The sequence below is a fragment of the Aplidium turbinatum genome, chromosome 15, assembly GCF_918807975.1.
Source record: "Aplidium turbinatum chromosome 15, kaAplTurb1.1, whole genome shotgun sequence".
Lineage (NCBI taxonomy): Eukaryota > Metazoa > Chordata > Ascidiacea > Aplousobranchia > Polyclinidae > Aplidium > Aplidium turbinatum.
This window is the reverse complement of record NC_137486.1, coordinates 20,601,062-20,613,049: the sequence shown is the minus strand read 5'-3', so window position 1 is coordinate 20,613,049 and position 11,988 is coordinate 20,601,062. Positions and strand designations below refer to the sequence as shown.

The 11,988-nt window shown below is 38.7% G+C and overlaps 1 protein-coding gene across 1 annotated transcript; it reads left to right on the top strand.

Annotated features, from left to right (window-relative positions):
• The first annotated feature begins 1,535 nt into the window (after positions 1 to 1,535).
• On the top strand, positions 1,536 to 4,770 carry LOC145784830 (uncharacterized). Its single transcript, XM_082596671.1, has 3 exons — positions 1,536 to 1,817; positions 3,076 to 3,172; positions 4,281 to 4,770. The coding sequence occupies exons 1-3, from the start codon at positions 1,607 to 1,609 to the stop codon at positions 4,441 to 4,443; spliced, it is 471 nt and encodes a 156-aa protein (XP_082452797.1). The 5' UTR covers positions 1,536 to 1,606; the 3' UTR covers positions 4,444 to 4,770.
• Positions 4,771 to 11,988: the final 7,218 nt, after the last annotated feature.

Sequence of the window (11,988 nt, the reverse complement as noted above, 5' to 3'; positions counted from 1 at the left end):
GTAAACGCTCATAGTAGATGCAGTAGCCTACAAGTGTAAGTAGCTGGATAATCACGAATTGTTCAATTTGACCAGAAGAAATTTATAAAATGGCACAACTGATAAAATAAGCTCATTAATATTGATTCGCTTTGCTCAGTCGGGCAAAAAAGTAAACTGAATCTGTAGAATTATATTAATTTAAAAAATTGAGTTGCGTTTTTGGAATATATTTATTTAATTGTAGAGTAGGCCTACAGGGGGAAAATGATATTTTGTTAATTTTAACAAAGCTGTTCTTCGAAAGTGGGCCTGCTAACACATTGTAGGGTTTGACCACGTCTAATTGCAATCAAAATTGTCATGGAGAATGAATAAATGCGATGAATGAAGTCAGTGTTGTAACTGTGATGCAAAAGACATGATTGCCAGATGAAAAAATATCTTAACTCAGACCAGTTCAAACACTTGCCACATCCAAAACAATAGACTACTTGTACTTTAATATTTTTTTTGAAAAAAGGATGTTTGCTTCTGAATCAAATTATTGCAGCTTAGGCTACTGCCAGGTGCGTTAAACGGAAGCTTTAGACCCTGTAGGCTTTTTGCTACAGAAGCGTGACCTATTAAGTTCCATCAGAACAGAATTTAGGTTTTGAATTTGTACAGTTGCAAAGCATTTGCAATTCTCATAGGTTTCCACCAAATATTGTAATAATTTGAATTTATTAGTCAAAAACATGGCACATGTTGCATCGGTACTAGTTAGAGGCTTGGCTCCTAAAAAATACAACAAATTAAACCAAGGAAAAGAATTCACAGAAAACGTATAAAAAGAGATAGTTTTCCGATACAAAAACAAGAAGTTGTTTCTAAAAAGAAGAACGATAAAGCTTACGCTGTTTATTTCAGTTTTGGAGCCTCTGAAAAGTTTGGTTTCAAAAGTAACAACTGAATGCCTCTGTAACTTGCTACTTGGAACTTATTGTAAGTCTGGGTGACTATGCTTTCAAAGAAACAGCAAGCACACAAAGAAGGTTAGGATGAAAACCAGGAGAAAATTTTGCAGTCCAAGGAATCTTTCCAACAAACTGCCCCTCTTTAAATTTAAATCAATAGAAGTATTTCGCCATAACCAGAGATTAATGTTAGAACTAAAAGAATAATTTCAACTTGCAAGCAGAATGTTGCTCATGGTAGCTCAAAGCTGCAGGTTTTCGTCTGACTCTCTTCAGGAGCTATGGTCAGATTAAAATAAACCTGAGAGTGGTGAAGTATTTATAGTAGAAGAAAAACGAAATGTAAATTTGACTAATCAGAAGAATTCAAATTAACAAAAAAGCTTTACGGCATAAACGATTTTTTTTGGGGCACAAGATTTTCACCACATTTAGGTTTATTTTATTGTGACTTTAGCACCTGATGAGAGTCAAACGAAAATCTGCAGCTTCGAGCTACCATGAGCAATATTCTACTTACAAATTTCAAGTTTTGTACCACCAATTGACTCTTTAATTTCAATTTTAAGTAAATCTATAATATTTTCTTACAGTTGGTGAACGTTACAGCCAAGTTATTTATTTCCTTACCGTATCATAAATTTTTTTGTCTATTTACAACTTTCAAAATGACTTTGTTTACGTCAACATTCCCTTTGATGGTACTGGTGTGTCTCCCAGCGCTTGCACAATCTCTTTCGTGCCTAGTAGGGCAGGCCACTTCTGTCACAGTTGCAGGAATGACAACGAACACTGGGGCACTTAATGCCACAGAATGCTCATCAAGCGAAGACGCGTGCTTTCGCATCGACGGCGCATACACCACCCAAGGAATACCGTGTAAGTTTAGTCATACGATTAGATTACATTACTGTAGTCCGGGACTTTAGCATTAGGCCTAAGATAGTTTGCTGTATAGCAAACAGCAATGCACTTATAAATATTTATAACTCTATTGCGCATAAGCTCTGCGAACCTTATTCAGTAGGCTACTTTTTCATTCAAAAATCGATTAATTTGCGATAAGAACCACTGTCCTTACGATCCGAAGCCTAAAGGCATAACGTTGCAAGATGCTATTTAAGCCAGGGATGGCGAACCTATTTTGTTCCGTGGGTCACAAAAGAGACCTCAGGTTAACCCTTATAAAAAGTAGGTCATACAGTTAGTTTGCATTGAAATATTAATGCGAAACTTGCTGCAGCTTCTCTGAAAGTCTTATTCTTGGCTAGTATTGCAGTACTCATATCTGAGCTGAGACGATTCAGTGAGAGCTTGACTGTACAAAATTCATGTTTGAAAATAAAAATTCACTCGAATTGAAGAAACAAACAACGTTAACAAAGTCATTGCGAATCTTTTTATGGCTTCAAATGAATTTGGAAATGATTTCCACTTTGTAAGGATTATATTTTTATCACGGGCTTCAACAGCAGGGAAGTTACGACCATCCACATCCGTATTTATTTCAACTTTATTTCCAGACCACATTTATTCTAACCAGCAAGAGACATGCAGTCATTGCTTGCAACAAAGGGTACAAACAAGAAAAATGACTTGGTACAATCAAAAGAACAATAGCTTTATTACGTCATCATTACCCGTCACTTGCACTGCCTGTAATGGACAACAGCAGGGGTGGGCAAACTTGTAGCCCGGCCGGCCGAATACACATAACCAGCTTGGTCCGCGGGCTACAACTGGAAATATCTATTGTTCACTATATTATGACGAATGCGCACGCATTGAATAACCGCGTAGGTACCTCACGCCCAGCTGGTCTTAAGGCGCCTTCAGCGGGGACTCTTGAAAAGGAAGACAATTGTAGCCTACCATAAAAAGCGGGACTACTGTACTATACGGCCTTAGTTGTATCAGACTGCTACATGGCAATTCGGTGCGGTATTAGAATTAAATAGGGTGGAGCTTTTATAGAAATATTTAGTAAAACATTTATTCTTTGTCAATTTTTGATGAAATTTTGTGATTTTTAAAAAGGCAAATGGGTCACTAAAAATCTGTTATGGGTCATTTCATGACCCGCATGTCAGTTTTTCGCTAACCTTGATTTAAGTTAAACGATATTTACTGCTTTTAGTTACCACGACGATTGGACAATGCCAGGTTTTCGCTGCCTGCCCTTTCATCACTTGTGACCTCATAACGGCTCTCCTCCCGAGCGGCGTAACACCGAGGTAACTAAACACCGAATTAACAATTTATCTTTTGTTTCGTTGTCAACACAGTATGAGGCTACCTGTTCTATCTTTTTTAAGATCTCTGCTTTGTTTGGAATGTAGTCTATTGTTTTTCGTCGTGGTGGCCAAAAAGAAACTGAACCGAACTGAGGCGAAAATAACATTTTGCAAGGCTTTACAAGCTCTTGACATCACAACTGCAATGCATATTGCACAATCTTTTGAAATGGTAAAATTTATGTAACCTCATCACTAGGGCCCGCAAAAGTCAATAAAGCTAAAATTTTTTAAGGACCTTGTCTATCCACGATTTAAGGACCTCGTCTATCCACGAAAAAGTTGTTTTCAGGGACTGTTTCTAAGAAGTTTATAGGTCAAAATATAGTCAAATTTGACAATAAAGTTAATATTTTCAATAAAGTCAAGTTTTGTCAAATTATGGTTTTTGACAAACTTTTTGTGATTTTTAGTGTATTTTTTTGTCAAAATGCTCGTGGAAGCATTGTAAATCAGGAACTGCGACACAATTAAACCACGTTAACCCATAAAAGCAGGAAATATGTCACAATGCCCACGGATCAGCAATAACTTTCATCGCAAATTGTCCATTGTTTATTCATTGTTATTGTTACGTATTTGTATAATTTTAATAAAACACTCCCTCTTTGCGAACGTGGTCTTTTCGAAGATCAACAGTTTGGATTTAGGAATAGCCTACTGACATTCTGTAATACTAAAATGCCTAAGCAAGCTAAATCGTCTTCAGCAGAAGTCAGACAGATTTGTGGAGATTTTCCTATCGCCAAAAACACGACGCACTTTTAATAACCTATAAAACACCTTGACTTTTCAACAAAATATTACATTTGGGTCTGAAATCGACAAAATATTATGTTCGAGTAACTGGCATCAATTCAAGGAAGAACTGTGGACTCTAGAAATAAGCAATTTCGTTAGGTCAAAATAAAGTCAAAATATATTTTTTTAGGTCAAAATAAAAATGGTCCTACTCATCACTGAAAAGAGCTCATTAGCAAATCGTATGTTAGCCAATACTATATTTTATTCCCCAACCAACGTTGTTTTTCACTTTTTTACATTGAAGCACCTGCACTCTTGGATGCTGCCAGACTAACAACTGTAACAACGTCACTCTAAGTTCAGGAGGATCAACAGGAGGAAGTACTACAGGAGGAGCAGAGAGCATCACATTCAACAAGATAATGATCCCACTGTTGATGCTTGCATCAGTGATAGCTATTTATTAGCAAAATATGATTTATTGCAATGTTCATATATAAAAAAGCATTTATTTACTGTCCGACACTAACTTATTGAGCTCTGTAATGCCGGACGGTAAGATTTTGTGTTTTATAAAGAAAGCTTCGATTGCACAAAGTTTACTGATTTCACAAGTTCTGACAAGTGGTGTGGAGACACAGATGCAGTTAAAGCAACAACTTGCAAACCTAAAAATATCCAACCCTCTGCGGTGAACACATATGTATGATAACCTTTTCAAAATTGCCGTTTTCGTTGTAAGACGAGTGTCTACTTGTTGCGTTGTTACTTTTTCTACAGGCGTGTCTACACGACGACTGTTTTCTTGAATCTGTTTTCTTTTTACAGAAGCTTAACTGCCAGTTTAGTTGAGATAGTCGCGCTTAGTGCCGATTACTGAAACTTTTTTTTATTCGTATATAGGCTTTCACTCAGTGGTTGAAAATTTTCGAATAAGTGAACGGAAAGGTAAGAAATCCAATCTTTGTGTCCACCTTTAAGCATGCCTTTTAGTCTCTTGCCAGCGACATGACCGCATGATCTTGAGCGGTGTAGAACCGGCGCCCATTCGAGTGGCGTGCCAGTGCTCTCCCTACTCGGCAAAGTAAGAGAGTAAGCAAGAAAAAATATCCTCCAGTGCGAACATCTCCAGAAAGCAAAATCTGTCATTTTTACATGTAAAAATAACATATTTTGCTTTCTGGGCTAAGCTAGAACACTCGTTCATGCGAGTTTTCTTGCTTGAACATATTTTTGGTGCCAGAACCTCAGATCTACTCTCATTCTCTAGACTGGTTGCAAGTCAAGCAACTAGGAAGTTTGTAGTTGTTGAAAGTGATTAAACAAGCTTTGAATACAAAAGTTGGATAAAACTGTAAATGTAATTAATGGGAGTTATAGTGTATCTAGCTTTATTTTGTCTCTGCAAGTAATCAGGTTGATAGTTACGAAAACAATTTGGCTACTGTAATATGGAAATTCATCAACATCTGTGTGTTTCTTTGACTGCAGTTACTTGTCATTACTTGCTGTTTGGTGCAACACCGAACAGACTGTGGTCACCAAGCTGCAAATGTTTGGAAAAACGAATAATACCGTAGAGTAGTGGTGTCTTAATTTGGGAGCGTAACGATTCTCCAAAGGAGGCGCGAAGGTGATAGGCTGTTGCACTGGAATGCTATTGTATTATACAAGTCGTGAACAGAAATGTTGGTAACAACTTTCCTTGTGTCACGATGATTGACAGGTAATTTGATCTATTTTTACTTTGGTTCCCAACGGATATTCTTGTGGTTGTTGTTTAATCCATTGTCCAACGAGTGTCTTGTCTAGCATTTGCATCAGTTTCCTGTTCTGTAAGGTTTTAGACTTTTGATGTCACGGCGGCATAATGTCCAGGTGTCACAAGCATAGAGAAGTGATGAGAAAACAATTAAAAACCATAATTTTTGTGCAGATAAAAAAATGTTGAAAACACGATGGTTAAGTCTTCTGTAGGCATGTAGCTTCTTAGGTCATTTTTACGCTTTTTTTTACGTCGCTTTCTATATTTATTATTGTTGTGGAGCTTTGTATGCAACAGAGCAATCAGTCAGGGGCGCCGGAAAGATTTTTGACTGGGGGGGCAAGATTACAAAAAAAGGGCACTTTTGTTTACTAAAAGGCCAATTTTTTTTCACGTTTTAAGATAAGACATAGCGATAATGCTAATCTATTAGCTCACTATGTATTGAGTAATGATAGCCTACTTGTGTCCGGTATACAAAGAAGGGCATTATGCTATGTTATCATGATGTAACCTACTGTCAAGCCTTAAAGCAGCCTGCAGCCATGGCCGCTAAGTAGTGCTTGAATGACCGCCGGTGCTACTTCCTCAATCGGCCAAGTTTGGCCGCCGGTCTCTTCTAGCCAATTATTTAATTTCGCAATAGAATGATCGTGAATTAATTGAGGAAAATATGTAGTATCAAAGAGTGGCACAAACTTAGGTCAGCGCGTCATAATCGCCACTGTTGCATTTTGCGGGAATATTGATGGAATATATCCATCTGCGATCACCAGCTATAAGTCTTGTTTGTAATTCCCGACGTTTATTTTAACAAAGTCTCAATCCAAAGTGCTAATTTACATCGGCTGGCAATATTGTCGTTTTTATGTCGATTCGATGTTGTCGGACATTGAAGCGTTGTTAAAAAGGAGAACTAGGTCAGTTGACATCCGAGATCATATTATGCAAAAATTATGCTTCTTTTAGTAATGTCCTTCACATCATTGAAATACTTATTTTATCACCTTGCCGTCATCGTCAACACATGTCGAAAGTTGTTTTTCGTTGCTAAAAAGAATTTTAGGGGAGTGGCGAACTTTAAAATCAGCCACATTGGAGACACTCGTGCGAGTGTCGTTAGATAGTCCCGCAGTACTGGATTACAATCTATTGCGTGGTGCAACGATTCTATTGTAGGACGTCGCCCAGGCCCAGACTTCAACAACGCTAAGTGATCATTTTAGCATTGTTGCAAGTTTAATTCTATTTACTTGTGCTATCGTTATTTTTTTTTTGTATTTTTGTCTCCAAGCACGCAGATTTGGCCGCCGAGAAGGAGCACCCGGTAGGCCACGATGGCAGGGATGGAGGAACCACGTGGGCCTCGTAGGCCTGGGCCCACCTACTTTATTTTCTGGGTGGGCTTGGCCCACCCACTTTTGAAAGCCAAATTTCTTTGAAAAGGTAGTGAAAACGGTAATTTAGAGAAGGATTTCCAAAAAAAAGCTCTTCACTCATTTGATACACACTATAGTTTGATTACACAGGCCAACAAAACAATTTTGACACAAAAGGTGAGAGTCATTTCAGAGTAGGCCTATTTCAGGGCCCTGATTTCAAAAATGCACTTAGTTTCTTCGAATTTTCGAAACTACCAGGAATTGAATTTCGAGCCAAGATTACATTCTTCCGTAACAAGGATAAAATTTGAAGCAGCTACTTTATTGATACGGTATAAATGGCCTTCGTACCTTGATGGGTGTTGCTCAGTAGGCCTATAGTAAGTCTACCATAATAAAAAATTGCGTTTGTTTATCGATGGCTTTGTTTTGCTTATTCGTCTAGTTTGTTAAGCAAAACAATGTATGTATTTTATTTGTACTTAGTAGCTTAGTATGTCTGATATTGTTGAAGTCAACAAATATACAGTATTAAGGTGATTGATTTCAAATGGCGTTTATACAACTCAGAAATGTACTTAGGATTACTTTCAGTTTTGTCTATGTAATAAACGACACGATGTTAAATCTATAGAGGCTCAAAATTGCAAAAAAAATGTTTTTGCTGTAGGCAATCTTAAAAACTAGAGCCAATTCGAAAAAAAAGTGCATTTTCGGAATCAGGGGCCTCGAAATACCCTAAAATGACTCTCACATGCCGTGCCTTTAAAAAAAATTTTTTTGTTTGCCTGTGTTACCTTTGATAGCTCAATAATGAAATATATTCTTGAAACTTTTCTGTTGAGCCCACTGTTGATGGGAAGCACGTGTGGGTGTGGTTGCGTGTGGTAATCTATAAATCAATCTAATTGTTCTCCAAGGTTAAAACAATGATATCATTACATACTATGCAGTGCATGCACGTCGGCCTACTGTGTAATGCTGCAGATTATTTTTCCCAGGTTGGTATTATAACTGTGTGTGTATATTGCCTTTTTATTTGTGTGTACATCGCCATATTTTGTACAGCGCTATAGAGCAATTTTGTAATTTATTTGGCCAAATCGGACACAAAAATGGAAATTTTTCGCTGGTTGGCATAAAAGGCAATCATGAAAACACAATGTATAAGCGATTTGAAGTATAAGGAATGCAGCAATGTCATGGGGGTCTGGAGGGCGCAGCCCCCCAGAAGTTTGATTAACTTTGACTGCTACGCCTTTGGGCCCACCTACTTTTAAAATGGTTCCTCCATCCCTGCACGATGGCTGCCGGAAAAAAACGAGTTTTAAGGCCTGTAGCCTACTGTGTTGCAAAATTTTGTGCCGTAAATATTATTTTGAAGCAAAAATAAAAGATTATAATTAGGCTAAAAGCGAATAGCAGAAATTGTTATAATGCAAAATGTGCAGTAGCTTACATGACTTTAAAAGGGCACCATTGCCCCCCCTGCCCCTCCATCTGCTTAAAAACTGAAGGCAGGGGGGGCAACCGCCCCCCCGCTTCCGGCGCCCCTGCAATCAGTGACATATTGCCGCCGGAGCATTGGCATCTTCACGTAGTCTTAGGTCCCGTTTACGTTGCCACTCTGTTGCGAACAGCATAGTACCATTCAGCCGCTGTTAATAATAATAATGTTATGGTTTTATTTATTGTCGCTCTACAACAGCTAAGGTCTTTTAGCGACAGGGCTCATTTTTAATTTATATCAGGTTTACGATGTTATCACATTATTACCCGACTCATTCTCACTGCGATTTGCAGGATAGAACACAATCGGTACCGTTTTTAAAGTCTTCGGTTTGACCCGACCTGGAATCGATCTCAGATCTACCAGCGCCAGAGCCAAAGGCGAAACCACTCGGCCACTTAGCTGGTTCAGCCGCTGTTATACCTGAAATGCTCTGAGCAATGCGTTAGTAGTCAGGATTCTCTTTAAGCCGGTACAGCCATCGTGTAGTTCTAATACCGTATTGTTATCAGCAGTCCTGCTTTGCGTTCAGTTGAAGATGGAGATTCCAGTTTACTTTTGGTGTAGGTATGAGTCTGTAGGCTTTTTTGCTGGTCGGTCGACCTGGTTTTTAATCTGTCGATGTTTGGATAATGACAATATTTCTGTGGGTCCAGTTACTTTTGTTGAAGCTGTGCTTTATCTCGCCTTCCCGCTTGGGCTTGAAACAAGCGCGAGCATGAATTCCAAACTCTGTGCTCGGATCATCCCCACCGCTACAGTTCTCGGGATGTCGCCGTTATACCGATGGCTATTTATGAGCGAACCGCATCACTCTACGTCCGCTGCAGGCACAACGCGTGCTGCTTTTATGCTGTGTTCAATTTCAAACGGTCTTCAATATCCTTTGCGCATATTGGTGTTGTTGATAGTATGCTACCAAGATAGGAGAAGTAGTTTACTTCACCTAGATTTCTTTCGTTGATATCTGGGAAGGTGTGATAAGGTGACGTTTAGTTAAGTTAGTTTTATCAGTGTTCACGTCCATTCTAAAATGTTCATAAGAATTGTTGTAAGCAAGACTGTGGAGTCGGCCAGTCATAAACGTAGGAATCGGAACCGAAGTTGCTTATTTTTCGCCCGACTCCGCAGTTGCCCCAACAACTGTTCGCTGCATAGTCGAGTGGCGAGAGCCATGGTTCGACGTTCGGAAGGTCGCCGGTTCGGCACCGCTGAAGAGCACTTGCCGTGTCTTTGGCAAAACACTTAATGACAAGCCGTCGATTGCGGAGTGGCACCCCTTCGACTATAGAGCTTGATTGCTCTCATGAATAGCAAGCTACTTTAGAGAGAAATGCCAACGGCTCTTTTCAGGGCTAAGGTCTGCTGAACTGAACGTAAATATCTTTCAAACAATCAACAAGTTAACGGTTTTGTGAGAAATAAAGCAATTCTGTTGTCTCTTAATCGCCGCTCTGGATTTTCGCTATTACAAGAGATGCAGATCATAAGTTGTATTCGGATTCATGTTCAATAGAATGCAACCAAACGAACGAACAAAATTAGTAATTAAAACGATTTTCTGCCTGACCTTCCTAAACCATGTAAAACATGGCACGGTCCAGTGACGATCGGTGAGGGAAAGCAAGGAAAGCAGTGCTTACCTGAGCGAAAACTATGCAAAGTATAATGACTGAATTCTAGGTTTAACTTCTTATTATTTTTATCATGTCTATTTTAACTTGAAAATTACTGTATTCGTGACTAGAATTACTCGTAACGCTAGTGAGTAGTCTAAATCCTCACCAAACCGCATGTCTTGCCTATAAATGCCAATTAACGCAAACGCTTCTGTCAGAAACAATCACTGAGGCTCCAAGGTAAGCAACTATCAAAGTTGCTTACCCAAATTCAAAAATGTCAAAAAACGCCTTCGTTTTATCCAATCATCACTCGTTTTGCAAAACGTCACCAGCTGCTTAGCCAATCAGATGTGTTATGGTGAGACCAGGTGAGTCTTGCTTTCCCAGTGACGTCAATGCATACATTCGCTAGAGCGGCTAGACTAACTCGTCAGAATGGTGCTCGTCACGGTACACCGCACAAGCATCATAATGCCGAAATAATTGTTGCTGTTTTTTGATGTCTCCTCGCCATGTACTGTACTTTAGCCTACTAGCTTTCATAGTCATGCCTTTGCCCTTTTTACAGCGTTGATGTAACGTTACTTCGCCAATGAACGTTCAGGTGCGGGTGCAATATTTAGTTTGTTAAGCTTCTATACGCAGGAGGCAAACTTATCCAGCTTTTTGTACAAATTGCTTGCGGTTGTAATGTTTAGACCTAAGTGTTAGTTTTTGTAGTGTAGGCCTAACTGAATATCTCAGAATGAATATTCATGACGAATTAAATATTTAGACAACTATTATTCCATGTCTAACACTGGATTTTGGTCCTGCAACGTTAAAATTAAGATTGTTCATGACTTCTAAACATTAAATGGATGTATGATCACGACAAAGGCGAAGCACAATTTGACAGATTTTTATGTTTGATTTGTTTTGAAAATGCTCTCAGAGCGCACCAAATTGGAAGTGTTTTTCAAAAATTTCTGGGGAGGCCCCCCAGACCCCCCGCTGAAAGTGTTGACTTCGGCAACACGCCTTCGGGCTTCGCCCGACGGTTACGCCCTTCGTGCCTAGGCCTACTACCTTGCTGCAGCATATTTACAAGTTGCTTTCCCAACGGTTTAAGCCACCGAACGTCACTGGCACGGTCAAAATATATTCTAGGCGAGCACACTCTACAATAACAATAAATAAACCGAGGTTATCATGATGATTTTGAAAAGTTGGGGTAAAATAAACTATTCGATGTTGTTTATGCAAAAGATTTGATTTAGATTTTTGAAAGAATATGCCTAAGTCGTGGAAGCACTGTAGAAGGCAACATGGATTTGATGCACTGTTCTCCAAATAACTCTGGTCTCCATTTTTGTGATGTTATTCAGGAACAACATTATGAATAAAAGAGGCGAAATTTCTGACTTCATCAAAAAAGTCACTGCATTATGCTTTTATTTTTCCTTTTGTTGTTGATAGCATTTGTTTAGCTCATATTAGCATTTGGAAGATTTAAGTACTTGGAATGTTTTTTTTTATTGTTACCGGTATGATTTATCTTCTTCCATGTCCAACCCCTGCATGGATTTGATCTATTTTGAAACACCCACTGTAGCAGATTATATTTATTCATTTTCTGTTCAGCATAAAATAGTAGATCTATATACATTAGTTTACATTTTTTGTGTTTTCTATGTGAATAAGAACCTTTTGATGATCCCAATAAAGGTAAAACAGCTTTTTAAAGTTTTTAA